Source organism: Heterodontus francisci, chromosome 19, assembly GCF_036365525.1.
Source record: "Heterodontus francisci isolate sHetFra1 chromosome 19, sHetFra1.hap1, whole genome shotgun sequence".
Lineage (NCBI taxonomy): Eukaryota > Metazoa > Chordata > Chondrichthyes > Heterodontiformes > Heterodontidae > Heterodontus > Heterodontus francisci.
In genome coordinates, this window is record NC_090389.1 from 69,309,188 (window position 1) to 69,334,631 (window position 25,444).

Here is a 25,444-nt window from a genome sequence, read left to right on the forward strand (position 1 = left end):
ATTACAGGCAGAATTAGCAATACTTTTTGAGATGAGATTAATTTGATGTTGTAGATTATCTACAATGGCAGCAGCACTACTTGTTATATCGGGAGTTTTCTACCAAAATCACGACTATTTTTTATCAGTCAAATCTATACAGCCCATTCAGGCCATTGCAAAAACTACTCTGCTGGTGGATTCAGTGCAAACAGCTCCTTCAATTTGTTTTCCAATCAGTTGACAATCAATACAATGGCATTACAAATGACCAACTTGCACCCTCCTAGGTTAAAAATTCAAATCAAACTTTTAATTTGCACAATGTTATCTAACTTTTATAAAATAGTCCAACTTTATCATGGGTGCATTCAGAATAGCCCCAGTTCATCTAAAATATACACAGTATTTGTCATTGCGTGCAATTCTGGTCGCCACACTACCAGAAGGACATGGAGGCTTTGGAGAGGGTACAGAAGAGGTTTACCAGGATGTTGCCTGGTCTGGAGGGCATTAGCTATGAGGAGAGGTTGGATAAACTCGGATTGTTTTCACTGGAACGACGGAGGTGGAGGGGCGACGTGATAGAGGTTTACAAAGTTATGAGCGGCATGGACAGAGTGGATAGTCAGAAGCTTTTTCCCAGGGTGGAAGAGTCAGTTACTAGGGGACATAGGTTTAAGGTGCGAGGGGCAAAGTTTAGAGGGGATGTGCGAGGCAAGTTCTTTACATAGAGGGCGGTGAGTGCCTGGAACTTGCCGCAGGGGGAGGTGGTGGAAGCAGGTACAATAGCAACGTTTAAGAGGCATCTTGACAAATATATGAATAGGATGGGAATAGAGGGATACGGTCCCCAGAAGTGCAGAAGGTTTTAGTTTAGGCAGGCATCAAGATCGGCGCAGGCTTGGAGGGCCGAATGGCCTGATCCTGTGCTGGACTGTTCTTTATTTTTTGTTCTTTGTTTATATCAGAAGTCACAAGTTGTGAGCAAGAGGTAAATCCATATTAGCATTGTAAGAAATTCAAATCTTCCTTATGTTAGTGATAACGGGGCCTAAGGTTGAGGCTTAGAATGCCCTTTGAGATCATGTCACTCAGTGTTTCCCTACAGTATTATGTAAACAGGCAACATATACTTCCTAAAAACAAATTAGACCTTCATTTTGAATAATGTCATATTAAACGGGAAAATATTTGTGATGTCAATGTACATAATACATCTGGCAGCAATGTAGATCCAAAACTTAAAATAATTGGAATCAAAATAAGCCTTTTACGAGACTCATTTTTATAATTTATTGAAAATTTTAGAGATGCAGTATCATGTTTAAAGGTTCCTCGAGTATTGTCCATAGTTGTGCTATTTTTCCTCTGTTGGAAAGATACCTAAATTAGAAAACCCAGAGCTTTACGGTAATCCAGGAGAATGTCATCTCTAACACTGTAATTTTAGTTCCTAGTAGCCAGTGTGGCAGTACATATCTTTTAGCGGCCAAGAAAAAAAAGCTGGTTCCCTGGAATTGCTTGAATGAGAATGGAGCCTGCTGATGCATGTCTTTTAGAAGCATGGGAAGACTGTATGACGATAGCGCATAGGAAGATGGAAGGACAGATGTTGGCTGAGGAGAAAAGTAATGGAAAAGGAACAGTAGAACATTTAGAGGAATATAACTGAGAGTGTGGAGCCAGGGAGGGAGCAGGAAATATTGATTAAGGAACATGGAACACTATCTCGTGTGGAGAATGTGCCAAGTATCTCAGTGAGAAGAAAGGGCAGTAGGATCCTGGCACCATGCAGAAAATGAGAACAGGCTCAAGTATGGTTCTGTGCTGAGAGGGAGAGAACAGACCTGAAAGGAGCCCAGAGGATGGGAGTGAGTGTGTGTGTGTGTGTGTGTGTGTGTGTGTGTGTGTGTGTGTGTGTGTGTGTGTGTGTGTGTGTGTGTGTGTGTGTGTGTGTGTGTGTGTGTGTGTGTGTGTGTGTGTGTGTGGGTTGAGGGAGAAGACGGGGAGGAGGCGGGGGAAGTGAAAGAGAAAGACAGCAGGAAAATCTTCATGCAGAAGACTGTACAGCTGTGGAATTCACCTCCAGATTAGTGATTGAGTCAGAAACAATATAAGCATTCAAAATTAAATTGGATAGGTAGGTAAATGAAAAGAGGTTGAATGGATATAGGACAGGTTAGGTAAATCTGATTAGAAGTATTTGCTCTCATGGAGAGTAAACACCAACATGGACTGCAGTGTAGCTTCTAGCTTCTATGTATTCCTATGACACTCACAGTTGAACTGATGAACCTCACCTGAACAATCATTCTGGACCTTGTCCGAGTGTGAAGAAAGTGCCAACAATTGGATTCGGTCATACTGTCATCAGAAAATAAGGATTGTCAATCCCTTGATCTTGCTGATGCCAATGGAAGCTACCAAAAGTAAACTAAGGCGCGGAAAGATACTGACCCATGTCTCTATAACATTATAAAGAAAAGCTTAAGGAAATATGATATTCTATGATGTAAACTGTATCATATTGTAGCATGATGTGAGATCAAACATGTAACAGTTAGGTAAGTGATCCTGGCTGCTTATCACTGTATACGTTTGACCAGAAGGAACTTAGGAATGTTAACAGCTACAAGCTATAAATTTAAAATGCTAAAAGGCAAGAACAAACAAGTAATGATTGAAGCTCAATAAATTGAATGAAGACTTTAAAATCATGTCAAGTTATTTGCTATAAACCATTATAAACCTGAAAGAGGAAAAACCAGTACAACTATGGACAATGTGCCAATGAGCCATTAAACACAACATGAATCGCTTGAAAATTCTTGGGGGAGACTTTATTCTGGCGGAGGAGGTCTCGACTCCGGAAAAAGTGACATTGAGATCCCCATATTGTCTCATCTCCAGAAGGCCCGCCGAATCTAGTGCCAATCAGGCTTTTTAGTGGACAGCAGTGGGCCTTCCACAGGATCAAGGACTCTGTTGCTGGAAATCCTGTCCTTGGAGAGCTGCCCGCCAATCAGAAGCTGGCAGCTGCAGCGTGGAGTCAGTGGCTGCTCCTGGAGGAGTACCTACGGGAGGCTGAGGAGCATCGCTGGACCCAGGCCTCAGTAGATCAGGGTGGGAGGGGTCTCGCAGTGTGTGGGTCACGGGGGAGAGGAAGGAAGGAGACTGGCAGCAAGGGCAGGGGGATGGCTCTCAGCAGGCCTTCCCTTCCCGATGCCAGGTCCCTCGTTCAGGCACGGAGGTACCCGGAGCTGGGAAGCAGCCCACATGGTTTCCCATGCCGTACTTCCCTTGCGGTGAGAAGGCGACCCGCCACATGGCTGATTGAGGCTGCGGCGGGAAGAGGCCCTTAATTGGGGGTTAATTGCCCAGTTAAGGACCTCAATTGGTGGTGGCATGGGAAGGCCATTCACAAGCCTTCCCGCCCTGGACTAAATTTTGGTAAAGGCTGGATGGTGGTGGGACCACCCCCAACACCACCCCCCACCTCCCCCCCCCCCCCCTCCGCTCCCCCCACTCCCACCACCATCACACCTGATTTTATGCTCTCCCCACCTCCAAACCCACCATGGGGGAAAAGCATAAAATTCCCCCCTTGATTATTACAAAAATTTGAATCTCATACAGAATTTTGGAATATGACCAATTTTATTCATCAAAAGTAACATATCGTGAGGATTATTTTTACATTAGCAAACAGCATTCAAAATGATCTGTTCATTATTTTGCCATTAGCACTCTCGCTGGACTTGTGCTTTGTCTTACGCTACAATTATTTAGCACTCCATTTGCAATCTGTTCCATGACATCTGTCCTTTAATCTCTCCTCCCTCTGTCCTATTACAGTCCCTCCTTCTTGTTCTTCTTCCCCCCTCCCCCCTTTCAATTGCTCAAAGACTGTTACATTTCTAACTTTTGCCAGTTCTGATAAAGGGTTGCAGACCTGAAACGTTAACTCCGTTTCTCTCTCCACAGATGATGCCAGACCTGCTGAGTATTTCCGGCACTTTCTGTTCTCATTTCAGAACTCCAGCATCTGCAGTATTTTTCTCTGATTCAAAATGCTACTGCAAATAGACCTAATGAGCCATATGGTTTGAAACCCAATGGAATATAGAAACACACAAGACCAGAAGAGACTGTCGCAGTCCTCGTTAGCACAAAAGTTCACAAAATACCATACACTGTTTTATCTCTTAAGTCCATCGATAGCTTCCTCTGCAAAATATCTATCCCTTCTGAATTTGCTGACACTATCCACCACATTAATCGACCCTGTCCAATCATCAATTTGCAACCTGGGTGCAACCCGGCTTCTAAAGGACAATCCAGTCAAGCACAATAATTAACACACTAATAAGAAAGAAAAACTTACCAGTATTTTGGAAGTGTAAGCACTGTTGAGAGATATTGCATTAACAAGCATGTCCAGTGTTTTTGATGGGAGGGCACTGGGATCTGGAACTTCTTTATAGTGGACATCACCAATGTAAGCCTGCACAACTGTCATTCGGTTTGTTGTCAAAGTGCCTGTTTTGTCAGAGCAGATTGCTGTAGCATTACCCATGGTTTCACAGGCATCCAAATGTCTCACTAGATTATTGTCCTTCATCATTTTCTGGTAAAAGGAGGGACAATGTAACAGTAAGTAACGCTCATCAATGTTAGAATGTTTGAAGATATTCTTTATAACACAGATAGGTTAATCCACAGTCCTCATCAAAACGCAACTCTGCAGCTGAGAGAGTGATGGCTAAAATATGACATCGGATAAAATCCCTGGTCTTTCCTTCCTCCACTTGTAAATGTAGCCATTTACAAAATCCACATTAATTTTCTAGCTCGTTTACTTGAATGAATCCTCTAGTCTTACCAAACAATTTAGGACCAAATTTACCTCAGCCTATCCAGTGAAAATGGGGTGACAGCTAAGTAAAATGGCTGTGTACCATCATTCTTCCTCCACTGCCGTATTTACTGGGATTTTCTGCCGAGCAGCTCAGGTGGAAGCCTCATTAATATATGCAAATTTGGATCCTATAAAGTACATAGGAACCTAATTCAATTTAGGGCAGTATTGTCCAATAGAAATTGCTGACTAGCCACAGGGATGACTGTGGTGAGACTGTTTTAGCCTCGTGAACTAATTTTGGTAGAAAATGTTTCATATACACTTACACTATCCAGGTAAATGGACTTCACCCGTGTATATTTACTTAACAAACATCTATTGCCATTAAGTAAACAAGGAAGTAAAGTACTCACAATGATCAAAAAAACACACGTGCTGCTTTTTGCCTTACCATCTTACCAATAAAACAAGCAAAAAGGTTAAAGTTCACCTGCATACGGTGTGCGAATATAAGTGCTGAGATCACATGCCCAATGATGGTAAAGAAAAATAGGTAATAAACACCAATAAGAAATGCAATTTGCCACATCTGAATTCATAATTAGTCACATGTGGCTAGTGATGAACAAACTGGACAAAACTGATTTAGAGGGATAACTGGACGGGGCATGGGCTGTGCACACACCATTCAGTTGAACTGGACAAAAAGGAAGAGGTTTCAAAAATGTAAGCAAATTTTTATTGTTGTAGGACCTGGATGTTATTCTGGGCTCCACAAGATGAATGTGGGGCTGCTGCCACCCCAGGCATTTCCCCCTCCATTTATTGCCCCTCCTCTCTCAGGTACACCTGCCTACTGGCAGTGTCAATCTCTATACTGCCTGACCCAGAGTCCATGTGCTGCAGCGGGATGGTAATTTGTGCCTGACATTGGTACCATAATGAAGCCCATCCTTCAAAATGGCCTAGCAGGAACTAGCTGGCGTTCAGCCCACTGTCCACTTCTTTTTCCTGGAGTTAAAATCTACCCTATTGTCTTTTCTCTAGAAAAACATTGCAGCTGGCAACACAACTCTATTCTTCCTTCTTGGCACAATTTCTCCAACTGCACTGCAGAGTCCATTTCCCCATTCAGCTTTATATTATCGGAAATAAGCCCTGGAAATATACCAAAGTGCAAAATTTTACTGCTTTAAAAATCTTGAACATATAAAGTCATAGAGTCATTTATGGCATAGAAGGAGGCCATTTGGCCCATGAAGTCCGTGCTGGCTCTCTGCGGAGCAATCCAGTCAGTCCCACTCCTCCTTGATCCCCGTAGTCCTACAGGTTTATTTCCCTCAAGTGCCCATCCAATTTCCTTTTGAAATCGTTAATTGTCTCCGCTTCCACCACCCTCATGGGCAGCGAGTTCCAGGTCATTACCACTCGCTGCGTAAAAAAGTTCTTCCTCACATTCCCCCCTGCATCTCTTGCCCAAAATCTTGTAACTATCAGTTAATGGGAACAGTTTTTTCCTTGTCTAACTTATCTAAGCCTGTCACAATCTTTATCTCCAACCATTTCCTTTTCAGGACCTCTGATTCACTCCATCATATTATTTATGTTTTTCAATGTAGGTAACATAAATAATGCCTCACTTATGCATCCCCAAAGTTAATCCAATAAATACAGTTTCAACACCACAGGTACTTTACGATAATATAAATTACATAGTTGAAGCATAATGTTTGGATGGAGTTACAAAAACTGTAATATACAACTTGATACCACCAGAACTGACTATTTTTCTGAAAGCCCATAATGGAGGAAATTGGTCTGTAATGTTTATCTGTGAAACTAATAGAAGAGTATAAGTGAACATATTCATACCTTCACAGAGTAGGCAAGTGATATGGTGACCGCAAGTGGGAGACCCTCTGGGACAGCAACAACAAGTACTGTGACACCAATAATGAAGAATTTAACAAAGAACTGGATGTAAACCGGTGTGCATTCAGGAAGCCACTGCAGTTTTTGAATCACAAAAGTATCGATGGCAAAGTATAACACAAGGATAATAACTGTGATTGCCGACATCACCAACCCTAAAAAAGATCCAATTAAAAAAAAAACTAAGTCACAGTATTATAGCAGCCGTTTGCTTCATATTTAACATTTTAACTGGGAAGTTTAGACACACAATGTAGGAGGTTTAGAAAACAGTGAGAAGGACTGTAAAAGACTTCAGGAAGACAGACAGGTTAGCAGCATGTGCAGGCAGGTGGCAAATGCTACTTAATGTAGGTAAGTGTTAGGTAATATATGCTGAGAGAATAAAAACAAGGATTGGCAGTTATTCACTTAACGTAAAGACACTGAACAGTGTGGGAGAACAGAGAAACCTAGGGGTCAAATAAACCATTCGCTGAAAGTGCAGGTGCTAGTAGATACAACCATAACAAGGCCAAGAGAATTTTAGGTTTTTTTACATATGGGCATAGAGCACAAGGGTAAAGAGGTCATGATGAATTTAAACTGAATATTGGTTAAGCCACAATTAGAGTGAAGTGTGTAGTTTTGGGCACTGCAGAAACTTTGGACAAATGCAGCAATCCTATTTACAGTGTTTCACTGGGAGTTGTTGTCAATCTTCTGTTGGAGTTATAAAAAATAATCAAGACAAACCCCACGGAAATTCCACTCCAGAATGTGAGGGTTTCTGCCTCTGATGGAATTCAAATGGTCAAATTCCAATATTGCGGCTTTCTGATATTTTTCACCTTTCAAAAGCAAGACCAATGAAAAAGTGAATATTCAAATTTAACTTAAGAATTGGCTTCATCAATCAGAATATACATTTAGAACCAATGGAGTGGAAATGGCCGTTCCATCCATCAAGTCTGCATCATTATTTTGCTTGCCTACATTTTTAGCCCCAATTCACTATTCTTTCTGCAATATCCTTAATAATCTTCTTTTCCTTAATACCCTCCCATCCCAATATGCATTTATTTCTCTTTAAACACTTCAGTGTTTTCCATGTTCTTGCCTCCTTTTCTATCAAGACTTTTAGTTGCATTCACTTTTGTGATCTAATCTGCAATGTTTTCAACTTATTCTAGATTCCCCTATCAGATTAGATCCATTCCCTGTATATCCTGTTAAGTTGTTTCATTAAAAAAAAAACTATTTTAAGTTCAGATGTAAATTCCATGAAATTAAACGAAGAAACAACAAACTTTATATAACGATTTGCACAACCTCGGAAAATAAGATTTTATGTTTATTACTATACCATGTGGACCTAATATTACCAATTTTAAAAGAGCAATTTATGATTTCAACATAAAATAGCATGTTTGAGCAAACTTACTATCGCTGCATTTTACATCTGCAGACTTTTGTGGATGTGTATGGCATAAGTGAATGAACGTCATTTCTTGGTGTTCAGTTATTTATCTGTATTAATTTTGTTTTTGGAAGGTATTATTTTGTTGGTAAATTGACTGACATATGATTTTAAATGTAAATATGAAGCTCAATGGTATGATTGCTGATGGTTCATATATTTGCACAATCATTTTTATAAATTTCTTGACCACACAAGGTAGCTTCACAAAAACTGCACCACAATAGATCATACAGCACCAGAGGTATTACACCATCAACAGGGTGAATTTCCCAGGTAGCTAACATAGTTTTAGAACAGTTCATAAAAACAGAAAAGGCTGGACATACTCAGCAGGTCCAGCAGCACCTGTGGAGAGAGAAACAGAGTTATATTTTATTCTTGAGACGGGGGTCCTGGCAGCAGCCCAGAAAGTGGGGGGCAGATCCCGCCTCAGCTCGCTGTCGAACCCCGGCAGCCAATTAACTGCCCGCCGTCAGGGATGACATCCCTTTCAGGGAAGAGCTCCCGCCTCCAGACCTACCAGCCAATTGGAAGGCCGGCAGCTCTGCAGTATTGGCAGCACTGCTGGGAGCAGTGGCCACTGCCAGTACTGCAGGATGCCTTGCAGCACTGAAGAAGAAGGAGATCCCGGGATAGGTGAGTGGGGTTAGGGTTGCCGGGGCCATTCACATAAGCCCCTGCAAGGGGCTGTGGAGGGGAGGTCTTCTCAGAGGGGTGGTGATCACCACCAGGGGGCACACATGGGGCCCTGGATTGCCCCCAAAGGAGGAACCCCCAAAACTACTCGGAGGCCACCAGGTTTTACGTGGCTGCTTCTCCCAGCGGCAGCAGGCCCCTCTGCGTCCCTCAAAATTGAGGTGGGAGGTGGAAAAAGCCCTTGCATGGCCATTAATTGGCCAATTAAGGGCCTCAATTGGCCTGAGGCGGAATGGCCGTCCTCGGCCGTCCCTGCCCCAGACAAAATGGTAGGGGGCTCGGGCATCACTGGGAACGTCAACCCTTGCTATTTTGCTTGCTGCCCCCCATCCCCGTCTCCATGCCCGCCTCCAAGGGCAGAATTAAATTCTGCCCATTAAGTCTGTTTCTCTCTCCACAGATGCTGCCGGACCTGCTGAGTACTTACAGCATTTTCTGTTTTCAGATTTCCTGCGTCCACCGTATTTTGCTTTTGTTTCAGAACAAGTTATTTGACAAAGTTAAATTGCCTGAAGATTCCCTGAAGGAGCACTGCATTAGCAGGGACTGTGGTCTATCAACAGCACGGTTTTTCCAATTTCGCTTAGTTAAGGTTAATTGTTCTCTGAATGAGCATTCGGCTCACCCGCTTTCCCGATCTGCACCGCCAGTTTGGTGAGCTTGCCCTGCAGTACAGACTTCTCTTTCTTTGGTGTTCCCCCCTTCCTCTTCTCCTTGTCATCTCCATCACCACCTTCTGCACTCTTCAGAGGCTGCATTTCCATGGCAGCCGCACCATCTTGTTTCTTGGCTAAATTTAAACAAATTAAAGAAAGCTAGTCAAAAATACTTTGAGCACAAATATCTGGTATCCTTTAGAAATCATCTGAGTGCTGAAGTTTATCTAAAACTTCCAAAATCAATTTTTTTGTTTGTGATTTGCAAAAGAAGATTTTCCTCCAAATCTCCAATGGTAACTTTTGGAAATGAAACTGCAGACAACCACAAAGCGACAGCACACCTTACTGTCCAATATTTGCTCAATTAATGAGGCAAATTTTAATTATCAGGTGCTGGCTGGACCCGATCCTGTTGCCGCGAGGCCTGCACTGTTTTGAGGAATGGGCCTTGCTAACATGTATGCTGCTCATGCATGCAGGCACTAAATTAGTACCCGCTGCTGCTCAACGAAGACTGACTTGGCCAGCAGGAAGATAGGTCTGGAGATTGGGACCTGGTGAGGGGGCATGAGAATGCTGAATGGGGAAGCAGGTGGCAGCAACCCACTTAATTATTTTGGATCCCAGAGGGGCAAGAGTGCCTCTCCAGGTCTTGCAAGAATAATCTTAAAACATACCATTTTAGGCTCTTTTTATTGTCTGCAGTGCATGTCCCACCCGATAAAGTGTTAAGATTGCATTAGGATCCTATGTATGTCATTGGACTCTGACTTACGTACACTAATGAGACTCCGTCTAATTCAAGTGGGTGCCTCAGCAAAAGTTGGCAGGGACAATGGCAGCAGAGCAGGAGCAGGGCAGAAAGTCCACCACCTCTATTGCTACCACCTGGACGGTGGGAGTTAAAATCTCCTTTATTTAATTTAATGCGTCTTTGCTTCTGATAGCTTTCATCAATGCTTGAAAGGGGTAGAGATACAGTTGCTGTCAAAACTGGAGTCATGTATTAAATAAAGATGGTGGTTTAATCCAGTTGTGTAACAGACTGCCAAATACCTTGAACATGCACAAAAAGGAACAGATTATTCTATGCGGTCTCAAGCTTAACACACACATTTAGGCCACATTGCTAACTACAGCAAAGTCTTTCTTTAAAAGTAGGAATTTACTATGCACTTAATAGCCAACAATATTTGGTATAGTTTCTTCAGCAGGTTTTTGCATTTAGCTATTTTCAACAGAAACTCAGCTAAAACTATTCTTTTAGAAATATATGTATGTGTTTCCAAATTTTTTCTTGTAAAATGTATTTACAGGTTTCTCTCTTTCTCCCCTCTTGCAGTCGCTCCCTCTTCATATGCTATTCCCAAGGGGACACACAAAGAGCGTATGCTGATCCTCTGTTTATTGCATGAGTCATTGGTTAGAGGATGCAGGAGGGTGGAGGGGGTTGTCTTAACCTTCCTATTTCTCATCTTTCTCTGTGTGATGCACCTGACCTCCACTTTGCACTTCATCCTGACAAGATCAGGAAACCATCATTTGCAAAATAGTAGACATAAATTTAAAACCATTTCATAAGTAAACCCATTGCAGTTAAGATTCTTTAACAACTAACATTATTAGAACTGATTTTTATACTCTCCTTTCAAATGTTTCAGACTAAAATATTACTTGGCAATATTGATGAATGCAAATCTTTAATGAATTATTGAACATTTATCAAGTATCAAAAATGTACTTGGTTGTACTGTTTGTTAGCAATACTATATTATAAAGCATCTCCTATTCAGTCTTTAAGAATATAGCTTTGTACCATACTAATCGTGAACCCAAAAATTTATTAAAATCAAAAGTATTTGTATAGCTTTGCAAAGTGATATTTACAGAAAATTTCAAAATACTTACATTATTAAGCCATCTGTCAAAACAGTCTATAAGAAGGCCGGACATGAATTAAATGACAGACAGTGGAGCTAGAAAGCATTTTAGAATTTTTAAAAGCTAGCAAATCCTTTACAATATCATTAGAGATGTGGGAGACTGCACTACCGTATTTATTTACAACATAAATTTTAAAAAACGCCTGTATAAAAAGAATCAGAAGGAGTTAGTAAATAACGGGTCAGCACTTCAGAAAGCTAGAGAAGAGGAACACCTTAATTGGATAACAGCAACGTCAGTGTAAAATAGACAGAGATTGTCTGACTGTCGAGAAGAACTGTTACCTTTATTCTGGCTGTTCTCCATATTCCCATCCTGCATTTTGCCTATGATGAAAAAGTACAACAAACAGAACAGAAACAAACAGTGAAGAGCCACAACAGAGACAACACACAGTGTTACATTGCAACCAAAAATTAAAAAGATGGTAGACACAATAGACAAATCTTAACAGTTTTTAATGGTCACAAAATCTGCAACCAATTGAAGAGCAGTCTATTTAGCTACAAAAAGATTCACAAGTTCAAGGATCATATTTGCAAATACATCTGTACACATTACTCAGGAGTAACTGGTTACAGTACACCATGAAGCTTGATATAATGATAATCTAGACACCAAATCCCAAGAGTTTAATTTGATCGCCATTTCATGTGCACAGGTGAAAAGGTTTATCGCTCCTTAAAAAAAGTTTGTCAGTAAATAGAACTGCTCTATATCTACAAATGAAGTGATAATGTTGAGATTGTATGGTACACAGATACTGGAATGAATACCATCGTGCTAACTGTCATTGCTTGGAGTGCTATTTTGGCAGTTTGAAAAAAAACAGAATTGTTGGGAGGAAATGAAGATAGATGACAACCAACTCTAAAGGAAATTCAATTGGGCAGGAGTATTTTTGCAGAGTACATTCTTGTTAGCCAGGTCCATTATTTTAGTTCTACTTTAGTCTTAGTCTTATTTTAACCTGATTCCTTTTGAGAAATTGCCTGTATCAAAGTCATGTATTCCTACAACTTAATTCAGGTTCACTCATATCCAGTTCCCCGATGTCCCCACAAATAACTGTGTGAATAGATCACTTCTTCCTAATATTGAAATTGTGGTCACTTATAAAATAATCTCAAGTTCGTCTGCTATTATTGTTGGGAGGAGAATGCATTGCTTTATTTCATCTATACTGCTAAATTGAATGTATAAGGCTGTGTCCTCAATTTCATTACTGAATAGATGAGCAGTTTTATGCTTGGTTTGAACCTAAGGTCGGTGGAGTTGTGGATAGTGCCGAAGGATGTTGTAGGATACAGAGGGACATAGATAGGCTGCAGAGCTGGGCTGAGAGATGGCAAATGGAGTTTAATGCGGAAAAGTGTGAGGTGATTCACTTTGGACGGAGTAACAGGAATGCAGAGTACTGGGCTAATGGGAAGATTCTTGGTAGTGCAGATGAACAGAGAGATCTTGGTGTCCAGGTACATAAATCCCTGAATGTTGCCACCCAGGTTAATAGGGCTGTTAAGAAGGCATATGGTGTGTATGCTTTTATTAGTTTCGGAGCCACGAGGTCATGCTGCAGCTGTACAAAACTCTGGTGCGGCCGCACCTGGAGTATTGCGTGCAGTTCTGGTCACCGCATTATAGGAAGGATGTGGAAGCTTTGGAAAGGGTGCAGAGGAGATTTACTGGGATGTTGCCTGGTATGGAGGGAAGGTCTTACGAGGAAAGGCTGAGGGACTTGAGGTTGTTTTCGTTGGAGAGAAGGAGGAGGAGAGGTGACTTAATAGAGACATATAAGATAATCAGAGGGTTAGATAGGGTGGATAGTGAGAGTCTTTTTCCTCGGATGGTGATGGCAAACAAGAGGGGACATCACTTTAAGTTGAGGGGTGATAGATATAGGACAGATGTCAGAGGTAGTTTATTTACTCAGAGAGTAGTAGGGGCGTGGAACGCCCTGCCTGCAACAGTAGTAGACTCGCCAACTTTAAGGGCATTTAAGTGGTCATTGGATAGACATATGGATGAAAATGGAATAGTGTAGGTCAGATGGTTTCACAGTTCGGCGCAACATCGAGGGCCGAAGGGCCTGTACTGCGCTGTAATGTTCTATGTTCTATGTTCTATGTCTCCAGGAGCCACATTTCCTTTGACTTATCCTTGTTTGATTCTCCAAGTTCCAATCTGTTTCTGTAACCTCCATGAGTTTGAACTGACTAATGTCAAATCCAAATGATGTGGAATAAGTTTCAAAAACTGCTAAGTTGAACATTTGGAGCATAGTGAATGAAATGGCATTTCATTCCAATTAAATGTTGTGATATCGGTGTTTATGTTTTCAGGGAAAAATATCGGAGCGGGGTAGATTGCTGCCTTCATGACAAAATGTCAGATTTGCTCTGTGCATGGTCACCCCCTTATCAGAAAGCTGTTGATATTTGTGAACCTCTCTGCTTGTACCAATATCTTACAAAAAGCCAAGTGAAGACTTAAAAGCGGCACATAACTAATAACAGTTGGATGAACAAACTGCCGATGGGAAATCATGCAAATCCCCAGTGCATGAAAGATTCAGCTTATCACTGGCTTCAGTAGCAGGTATTAAGAGAGCAATTTTAATTTAGCCTCGCATCTGTCATATGCATTTCATTGAATTACCTATACTGACTATAAAACATTAAGTGCACATTCTGAAAATGAATTCTGTAGGCAAGTGGTTATGATCAATGGCTTTTTGTGCTCCGTACAAAAGTGGGAATTATAAGCAACATGGTTATGTACCGTTTCTGACACACATCCATAGTGCACTAATGACGTCAACGCTGAGTCATTGTCCTCCTACTCTATCATTAAAATGCTTGCATTTTTCGAGTTGGTGTATGTGCTGATTTAATATATTAGCTTTCAAATACACTCAGACATGCACAATTAAATAGATCCATGTCAATATGAACACTAAGAATTGTTCATTCTGTTACCATAACTGAAGATTACATTGAATTTTTTCTTCCAAATACATTTCTAATTTCAGTTATCTTAAAAGTGATGGTGTGTGAAGTGCATCTGCTAAATTTTTTAATGGATCTTGTGTTATATCAGTAATGCACTTTGAAATATGTGAAACATTCAACCACCTGAACAGAAAGAGTCCAGATCTCAACATTATCTCAGCTAACAAAGATCAGTGATACCCCACACTATTACAAGACTAGAAAAGCATGAAACAGAAAGATCATGTAAAATGCATGCAATATACAAGACAAGCATGCTGTCCAACAGAAACGTCACCCAACAATGCACAAGCTTAGACAAAACTGTCAGATGTTTTGTAATGATGGATTTTACACTCCAAATCTACATTTTCAAGTGGATTCAGGATATCCAAATATGTTGTGTGCACTTTCATGTGAGATTAGTGTTAGGCTGGAGAATCTCTGTAAATATAAAGTTTAGAGATTAGCATTGCTGTTATACATGTGCACAGTGGCGCAGTGATTAGCACCGCAGCCTCACAGCTCCAGCGACCTGGGTTCAATTCTGGGTACTGCCTGCGTGGAGTTTGCATGTTTTCCCTGTGTCTGCGTGGGTTTTCTCTGGGTGCTCCGGTTTCCTCCCACAAGCCAAAAGACTTGCAGGTTGGTAGGTAAATTGGCCATTATAAATTGCCCCTAGTATAGGTAGGTGGTAGGGAAATATAGGGACAGGTGGGGATGTGGTAGGAATATGGGATTAGTGTAGGATTAGTATAAATGGGTGGTTGATGGTCGGCACAGACTCGGTGGGCTGAAGGGCCTGTTTCAGTGCTGTATCTCTAAACTAAACTAAATAGTCTCCTGTATTTTTCCTCAGCTTTCAATGAAATAACCCTAGAATTTGTTTTTTGGTAAGTAAGGTAGTTTTCATTTCAAAGGCTCTGAATTGTAGTCAATGGAGTTAAAATGTAACAGTCATTTCAAATAAATCAGTCAATGGAGATCCTGCTGGAAGCAATTTTACTGACAGCGCAAAGCTAGGCAACCATGGGACCCAGGATCTAAGCCCTTGCAAAATACTCTTCCTCAAAATACTTACTCACTCAGTATTGTATAAACTGCCATTATGCCCCGAATGAAGCCGAATCAACGTTTTGGTCTTTTCACTACATTAAAAATCGGCCAAAAAAAACATATTAGACTAAAACGTTGTTGGTGAAATCACAGAACCAGATCATTCAGTTTACCCAATCAATCTATGGTGTTACAAAAGGAAAGCAAGAATCACAGGCATGCTAAGGTTCCCCTGTACATTATCTTATACTATGAAAGCAGATCTATGAACCATTGAATAACCCTCACTAAATGTGATGGCATGTGATCCGATGATGCAGATCTGCTCTGGGGATGGAGCCCAGTAATAGAAAATGACTGATTTCAGCTAGCCCATCCTTCACTGAAATGAGCTTTGAATAAATGCTTTGAAAAACCGAAATAATGGCACTTGGTCATAACATGCTGCTGTAACAAAGTAAGGCACTGTTAACAGGGTTAGGACATAAGTTTCCACTTATGTTCCCCACATTGTTGGGGGCACAACAATCATAGAAGTCCACCTCCAAATTACTCTTGGGATTCCACTAGCAGTGACCTGGGATCCCACACCTGAGCATTGCACATTGCAGTCAAACAAAGATGAGAAAGTAGGGGAGATAGTGCTAATCTCACCAGCAAACTGCAATAAATCTTTGGCAATTGCAAAAATTTTAAAGTTCTCCCAGAATTCAGGTATTTGTCAACATTCTAATGGCATAATTAATCAGCCATTGCATGCTCAGGGAAACAATTTTGTACATGACTGTTTTTAACCCACTTGGGACATTGTTGGCTGAGACCATGGGCTGGATTTTACTAGCTGGGAGGTAGGAAGGTTGGTAAAATGGCAGCCAAGGGTGTCAGGAAGGGAGCCCGCATCTTTCTGCTGCCACAGTATATTAACCAGTGGCAGGAACCTCAGCGGCACAGCTGCCTGCCTGGGAGCCATTTAGGCCAGTTAAGTGCCCATTTAAGGGACACTTCTTGTTCTGCCAGCATTTTACTCTGCTGACGTCCCATTGGATCCCCGAGGCAAGGAGGGAGGCCTCCTTTATGACTGTTCCATGGCCCACGAAGGGGCTTCCCTGGAGGCTACAGTGCCACTGATGAGGGTGAACTGTTCCCCGCCCCCCCCTCCCCCACCCTCGATCATCAGGGCCCGCCTGTCTCCTGCACAAAATAAAAAAAACTTTCCTCTCTTCGAGAGCATTGCAACACGGAGGCGCCCTCTCCTGTATCCTGCAGCCTCAGCAATAACCACCACTAATACTGGTGCTGCCGGGCTGCTGGCAGCTCTGGGAAGCCAGCTACCATCCTCAATTGGACGACAGTCCTAGCAGCAGCCTCTTAATCACCATCCAGGGTCTTACCACCTGCCAGCGCATGGTCCCAGTGGGTCCACTTACAATCTCAGAAAATTCTTTGATGATTACTACATTATCAGCACATTCTTTCCCTTGGAGAATAGTGTGGTGTATTGGAAGGATTACACAGGCTGATTTACATCCTAATAGGCTGCAGCGAACATGCCTTCCATAGCCATCAAATCCTAGAGTGGGACTTAAACCCAAAGCCTTCTGGCTCAGTAGCAGGAATGCTACCAACTGAGCCACCAAACTCCATAAGTTAGGACAAGGATAACAATCAATCACTTACTGAAAATCTGCAACAATTCCTCTAGCTTTCTTACACTGCGGGTTTGGTTTTCTGCACAGGATGCAGGCACAGTTCAGTGTTAGTCACACACATTCGCAAAATTCACCGTCATGTGTTTACAGAAGACAGTCTGTAAAGGGGTGATTCTTTATCAGTCAAAAATAACTGAAGAGGGGCTGGTTATATATGTGACCTTTTAAAATTCTCTTATTGTGGCTGAAACATGCCATCCCTAAGGACCAGTTAATGTGAATGAGCAGATGAAATTACCTCAGCAATGTTTCAGAGCTGCTGTGCCAAGTGAAACTCCTCAGAAGGAGCCAGTCACTGACAGTACAATAATTCTTCAATCCTTAGAGGACTACTTTTCAATATTTTTGGGACAATCACAAAAAAAGCTACTGTTACAATCAAATCTTTGGCTGTGTCTATTGCTTTTATCCGACAGGCTCTTCGTGACATTCCATTTTGAAATATTGAAAAATGCCTGGAGTACTGTTGCTGGCAATTGGATTATTGTGGCAAGCCTTACTGGTTAATATATTTTCCAAATGTGTACACTAATCACATGCATACAAAAACATCTGTCCAGTTTGTAGATAAGGCTTAGAACAGGTGGAGCATGAGAAATCCATCAAAATAAAGAATAAAAAGCCAGGTGTTCTCAACATACCATTGACTAAGCTGGCATTTGTACTATCAGTGGCATTTGTACCTGCTGCACCATCTGTACCTGAAGTAGACAGGGGCTGGGAGGGAACAGCATGGGGAGGAGGCTGGGGAGCTTCTACTTGGTAGCAATGGATCAAAGGAAAACAAACAGATCAAATGGGGAAAGAAAAATGAAATGGATTAATATGACTTTTGCTCAAAACACATCATCTAACTTTATAAAAGCAAAACAAAAACACATTAAGCATCAGAGTCCACAGAATACATGTAAAGCATACAATTTCACAGGTGAACAGTTCTGCAATAAAGGAAAAAATTATCTCTTGAATGGATTAAATAAATAACATGAAACATGTAGAATTAACAGGAGTTATGTTAATCAACACTGTTGTCATCACAAAACACACAAAGAGATGTGATGGCATAGCAAGACCAGGCATGAGAGCTATTGTCTGCACTAGGCATGGCGTTATCATCATCAGAAATCTGTTTGCAAGCTCCCTGTGACAGCACAAAGCAGCAGGGCCTAAAGCTCGGTTAGAAGAGAGTGTTGAAACATGTGTGCGATAGCCATGGTTGAGCCAGTTAGACAGGGAGGGGAAAGGAGAAGCCAAAGCCCCTTGCTGCAGCCCTATTGTAATGGATTCCAAAATTAGTGCAAGCTACTGCTACTTCTTCATTTCTGCAGCTGGTTAGTATGTACGATACCTGGTAACTGTCGTTCATCTTCTGTTGTTTGACCTGTATTGTAATTTGCAAATGTTAAGAAAGTAGAAAGGCAAACCTAGATGTGCACTCAAAAAACAATCGGCTCTTTTAAAAAAAAAACTTCAGATAATCCTCCTTAACTTTTAGAAGCCTTGTAACAGTGAAAAAAACGTTGTGTTAGATTGAACAATGCAGTAGAACTCGAACATAATGGAACTCTTTCAGCTTCACTTCCTCCCCTATCCCCACCCACCTCCTGCTTCAATGGCTCGGCTGGGAAAGCCAACTGAGTCACACTGATTGGAAAGTCCCAAAGTGGCAGAGGAAGTTCTACATTTGGGTTCAGTAAACATTGGCAAATGAACACAAGATCATCCAGGATTACTGCTGGTGAAAAGTCCACATGTGTGGACAGAGGAAGAGGACATGATAATGCTCAGCAACAAAGGCCCTCTTGGCCAACTTTCAATCCAGTTTCCCATAGAAAGAAAGGTCAATTGGAAGGTGACTGTTGTGCTAGGATGCAATGCCTTCAGGAAGAAATGTAACAGAAAAAAATGGAGCTCCTTCAGACCTTCCACTTTGTCATGCATTTCTGTTATGTCAAGACCTTAAGGAAGAGCTTTAACCTTTAGTTTTCTTTTTGCTTCAGAAAAAAGTTTGAGCAAGGATGAAAAACCAGTGAAAAGGGTCACGTAAAGAGTGTTCGGATAGAGGTAGAGTTACATAATGCAACATGTTCCTACAGCAGTTAACTCAGTAACCTAGATTCTAGGGGTGTAAGAAAATGTTGTGAATCAGTTTAAGTATGTGAAAGGTGGTAGTTACAGGAAATTAATAGAAAAAAGGAACTGACCAATGAGGAAAGAAGAAAATTACAGGCAAAATATCATACTAGAAATAGGATCAGAGGAACTGCACAGGAAAACTGAAGGCAATTCTACTGTCACCTGAACAAAAATGCTGTGTAATTTTAGACAAGCATTATAGATTTCAACATGAAGTATATGACCGTAATCTGTTACACTACTGTGTATATTGCAAACAATAAGGCTGTGATATTTCAATTCTGGACTGAGTTGCAGGTTAAATTCAGATAAAGCCATGATGTTATAATTGTGAAACCAAATTCTGCACTTTGTGATTACTTTGCTAATGGTATTTTCTTTGTCTATGTTATAGTGACAGGACTAGTAGTAGTAAAACAAATGTAATGGTTAGTAACATATACAGCTGCTGAAGAGCTAAATGATACTTCAAAAAGTGTTGTACTGAACTCCTGGTAACAGCCAAATGTTATTGGATTTTTAAATTTTGAGCTGGTTTAGGTAGGATGACTCAGAGACAAATTGGACAAAACAAAGCTTAGACATAAACATAAATCCTTGCATCCTCACTCTCATTTGTCATTATAGACATTATTTGGCCTTTTGGCTGCAGCTTAAAAAAGGTAATGTGGGGCAAGTCTTTCCCAAAGGCATATCTGCGCTCCAAAATATCTTGCTCACTATCTCCTTCTCACGTGAAGAACATGGGATACAATTATGTTACATTCTCTCCATTCACCTCAAGGGGATGATGGCAAGTGATGCCCATGAGGAAGGAGAAAAAAAATCAGGATTATTCCAGAATTAGATTTTATTATATCAAATGCAACTATCAGAATTCCCAATTATATTTTTAGTAGATCTTTTCTGTAGTTTCACTAATTTTGCTTTCAGAATTGAATTTAAAATATTTAAATTAAGCGTTCACCATTCATATGTCTGGAAAGAATAGGGTTAATACAGTGACCGTGAACAAAAAACAGAATGCAATTATAGTTTAGAGAAAGCGTTCTGTTAAGTACATAAATGTTCTACTAATCCCTTAATTTAAAACAAAGCAGGGATGCCAATTTATATCATTTATCAGACAATAATCTTGCACTATTTGCCTAAAATATACCATCCAATAAGAACTATCAAACAATAAAAGTTACTCAAGGTGTTATGTGCATTCCTGTTATGTATATGTCTCGCTTCCCATTGTTATGTTCACTTATCTCGGCACAACCCAAAAAATGAGTACATGCTAAAATAGTATGGGCGCGCCATGGTGTCACCATCAATGAGCTGTACCAGATAATAGTGGAATACAGACATCAAGATTGCAGTTCCCCAGGGGAAAATTGTTGATCTCAGTTATGTTAATTGGGAGAAGACAGTGAGTGGAAGCTAGGTACTTCCTCATTTGGAGGGGAAAAAGAAATGAGTGGGCAAGTCACCCTGGATCCATTCTACTCCTATGGAACACTTGAGCAGCGTTAGTAGATCTTGGCTGAGAGACCTAAGACAAGTTATCCACCTGCCTTCGCAGCCAGCTACTACTGTGTGACCTAGGCAAGACCCTGGACAGGAGGAAATTTAAACTGCCTATTTAAGACTGTTTATTCTTTTTTACAATATCAGAATATACTTCAATTAAAAAATTCATCTTGCCAGATCAAGTAGACTGTTTATAATATGTCTCTGAACAAATGAACAAAGTAACATTTGTATGGGTGAGAATTGAGCAACACAATGCAGCAGTGTACTGTGCACATGAATTGAAGAAAAGCACCTTAAATAAGCTGAATCTAACTGCTGAACAATGAACATGACAAGTTCATATACAAACGGGCAGGGAGATTTGCATTCATACAATGTTATGCACTTAACAGATAAACACAAGTGGAATAGAGAGTATAATTTTCTTGGCTTAAACTGCCATCAAATAAATCTTTTATCTGAAGTTACTGAGATGTTTCATGTTGTCTGAAAAAAAAAATGATGTAGTTTTATTTATTAATCTGGAGAGGCATGCAGTAGCTGCTGTCTGTGCTGCAGATTTCTTCATCCAGCAGATTTATTTGCAGTACTGACAACATTCACAGTATTTTAAGAAAAACGAAACTCTGTGCTGTTTTCAATGTTGACATTTGAAAGGCTGTGAAAAATATCAAAATAGGATATTTAAGTTGAAAAAAAGTGTTTTACTTGACTTGGCTTGTAAAAATGTGTGTTCAAGTCCATTTTATTCAAACTTCAAGGTTTAGGGTACTAGGAAATGAAAGTTCCAAATATAATCTTCACCGAATATATTTTCCTTTTTGCCTCTCCTCAATACTGAGGATGAAACATCAGTGAGTATATTGATATGTTGGTCTATTTTTTGAAAGCTGCAATTCATCATAATTATGATACTGATCAATAGACACTAAATAAAGGAACATAGTTCACAACCAACTAATAACTTTCTGCTCATTCTTCTTGCTTAATCAAATGTGAACTGGCCTTACCAATTATCCCCTTCACAAAGAAACACTATAGAAAGAAAACTTTTGCAACAGCACATTTTTAATAAGGATGAGACTGAAATGCATTTCCTGTAGCTAAACAGTGCTGTTCACAAATCTAAACCACTGAGTAAGTTAAGCACTGTAGTGAAGTGGGATCAATCATCACAAAATCATCCTTATGGAAAGCATTAAATAAATAAAATATTAAATTATAAATCACAACCAATATGAAAACATTTAGAAGAAATTCTTGTAAAGGACAGCAGGTGGTATTTTTCACCATTTAAAACTTGTAATCATACTGAAAAGTGGCATGCTAATTTGAAGAATTTACACAATAACACTGTGCAAAACTGCTTGCTTGTAGGTAAAATACGGAAATCAATTACAGCAGGGATACTTTTATCAAAATGGCTGGGGACACTGCACATTTGGAAAATGTAATAACCTACCTAATAAATCCTTTGAACTGCATTGCCCTCACTCAAAACAGTCGGCTGGTCTTTTACAGTCGTCATCTCCTTAACTGCATATCATTTTGCCAGCTAAAAAGTCACATTTAAGTGGGGTGTGCATTTAACCCTAGAGGGTCAAAACTATGGTCAATGTTCCATTTGTGCCTTGGAAGCCAGACCAATCCAGCCCTTAAAGCCTAGGTAATCTACTTTGATTTTCACTCTTTTTTTTCAGTTTGAAATGCAAGATTTGGGAAAGGTTGATCCTAGTGCTTCAGCTGCACTGATAATCTTAAATCCGAACATGAAGATCTGTTAGCATAAATGTGAGATGTATGGAAATTGAAGCGAACATAAATTTAATCTCTGTATACATGTGTAACCCCCCGAGCAGCCCAAAAAAGACAAAAATTGGACTTAATGTTGATTCCAGATCAGTGAAATGATGAGCAGAGCCACTGAACAGAAAATAATTCAGAAGAGCAGAGCCCAATGCCTTCACAACTTCAGATCACAAAATCAGGGACTTTTGCAGTTTCAAGCGCATGTTTCATTATTGTTGTACCATCAACTCTTGATGTGCAGGTATCATGCTGTCAACAAGTCTAACAAATACAGAATTACCAACTGTTCAACTGATGGCAACAGACACTAATATCTTTTGACTCTCTGATACTCTGACCTCCAAGGATGGCCTTCCAAATGCATTTCAGCTTGCTTTCATTTTGATATAAAAGTACATGACATGGGCACACACAATGTACTTGGCTGGCTCAATGTTTGTTCAGAGGCTCTGACTGGGTATTTAAAAAAATAACAATACAAAAGAAGTTGAACTCCCGTTGGAGGCAGCAATTTGGAAAATGGATGTCTGCTTTCTGTTTCCCTATTTGATCTTCAGTTCACTGATAGGAATGCTTACACAGCAGGCAGCACTTGGAGGGAGTATGAACAAAAGTAAAGCATTTTTTGTCTATAATTTTTCAGGGTACCGGTTTCTTTCTCTGTTATATTGGATATGTTTTGATGCACAGAACTGTACAACATGAGCTATGGGAGTGAATTTCCTCGGGACTTCTTCTGCTCTACTATTGCAACTTTGGCATAAATGGGATTCTGCCAAACCTCTGCTGAAGGGACAATGGCAAAGCAGAAAATTCAACCCCCTTTATCTCTGGTAAGGCTTCCGAAGGAGGGTCGCAGCCATTTAATTCAGATTCAGGAATCTTCCAGAGTTTTATTTTGCATGCATGTCTGACTGGCAGCAGGTTTTGAATTTGAGACAGATATTTAAATTTCCTTTGCCTGAATCATTCTTGGAGAAGTATTTTTCAGCCTGACTTTTGTCGAATGAAGTATTCCTCTGAAGCCATCACAAAAGCCAGAGAAACTACGGCAGGAAAGTTGGCAGATCGGCTGCCTGCCAGGAGGCCAATTGAGCCACTTAAATGGCCAATTAAGGGCCACTTCCCACCTTTGCGGGCATTTTGCCCATAGGAACATAGGAGCAGGAGCAGGCCATTCAGCCCATCGAGCCTGCCCCGCCATTCAATACGATCATGGCTGATCATCCACTTCAATGCCTTTTTCCCATACTATCACCATATCCCTGTATATCATTGGTATTTAGAAATCTATCAATCTCTACTTTAAACATACTCAATGACTGAGCTTCCACAGACCTCTGGGGTAGAGAATTCCAAAGATTCACAACCCTCTGAGTAAATAAATTTCTCCTTACCTCTGTCCTAAGTGGCTTCCCCCTTATTTTGAAATTGTGTCCCCAGGTTCTAGACTCCCCAACCAGGGGAAACATCTTAGCTGCATCTACCCTGTCTATCCCTTTAATTATTTTGTAGGTTTCAATGAGATCACCTCTCATTCTTCGAAACTCTAGAGAATACAGGCCCAGTTTCCCCAATCTCTCTTCACAGAACAGTCCCGCCATCCCAGGAACAAGTCTGGTGAACCTTTGCTGCAATCCCTCTACGGCAATAATATCCTTCCTAAGGTAAGGGGACCAAAACTGCACACAGTGCTCCAGGTGTGGTCTAACCCATGTCGGGGAGGCATGCTGCCGCATGGGGAAACTGCCCCGTGAAATCTGGCGGCCACCCAGGGCATTCTGGTGGGGCTCTCCTTTTTGGGCAACCCGGTCGCAATGGCTGCCCTCGCAGCAATGGCGCTGCCAGCACTCAGCAACACCTCCCTCCACCCAAATGGCCAAGGTCTGCCTGCCTGCCAGCCCCAGAGTCCCCCAACCCCACTTACCTTTCTTCAAGAGCGTCCAGCCATTGAAGTACCCTTTCCCTGCAGCTCCAGCCTCAGCATTAACCACTGCTAGCGATGGCACTCCTGACACTGCTGAGCTGCCGGCCAAAGTGGGGTTGCCTCCTGCTTTCAGCTCTGGTGGCAGGAACTCTGCTGCCTCCACAAAATTCAGCCCTACATGTGCACTCAGCAACAAACTGTCATGTAAAAAGTTAAACTCAACGATCTTGTGCCCAGTCCAGTTTACCTTTCAAGGATGGACAGTTAAGCCTGTAACAACTGTAAGTCCACAGGGCATCATTATTTCTGCTGCCTTAGTTATTTACTGTTTATTATGTTTGATTAGTGGTTCTGGTGAAGTATATTCCCATCAGTCAATTCTCAATCATCACCAAAGTGATAGAAGATGTTGATAGTGCTATTAAGCAGCACTTACTCACCAATAATCTATTCACTGATGCTCAGTTTGGGTTCTGCCAGGACCACTCAGCTCCAGATCTCATTACAGCCTTGATCCAAACATGGACAAAACAGCTGAATTCCAGAGATGAGGTAAGAGTGACTCCCCTTGACACCATGGCAGCATTTGACCAAGTGTGGCATCAAGGAGCCCTAGTAAAATTGAAGTCAACGAGAATTGGGGGAAATCTCTCCATTGGTTATTGTTATACCTAATACAAAGGAAGATGGCTGTGGTTTTGGCAGTCCAATCATCTCAGTCCCAGGACATCAATGCACAAGTTCCTCATTGCAGTGTCTC

At 41.0% G+C, this 25,444-nt stretch overlaps 1 protein-coding gene across 3 annotated transcripts in view; it reads right to left on the bottom strand.

Annotated features, from left to right (window-relative positions):
- The window catches only part of atp2b2 (ATPase plasma membrane Ca2+ transporting 2), a 399,824-nt gene that overhangs the window by 208,352 nt on the left and 166,028 nt on the right, over positions 1 to 25,444 (bottom strand). For all 3 annotated transcript variants that reach the window (XM_068051872.1, XM_068051871.1, XM_068051874.1), the window contains exons 6-11: positions 18,640 to 18,672; positions 17,933 to 18,046; positions 11,821 to 11,862; positions 9,559 to 9,723; positions 6,716 to 6,930; positions 4,367 to 4,609 (exon numbers count right to left, since the gene is read on the bottom strand). In XM_068051872.1, the coding sequence (XP_067907973.1) occupies positions 4,367 to 4,609; positions 6,716 to 6,930; positions 9,559 to 9,723; positions 11,821 to 11,862; positions 17,933 to 18,046; positions 18,640 to 18,672 (812 nt within the window). The remainder of the gene's footprint in view (positions 1 to 4,366; positions 4,610 to 6,715; positions 6,931 to 9,558; positions 9,724 to 11,820; positions 11,863 to 17,932; positions 18,047 to 18,639; positions 18,673 to 25,444) is intronic.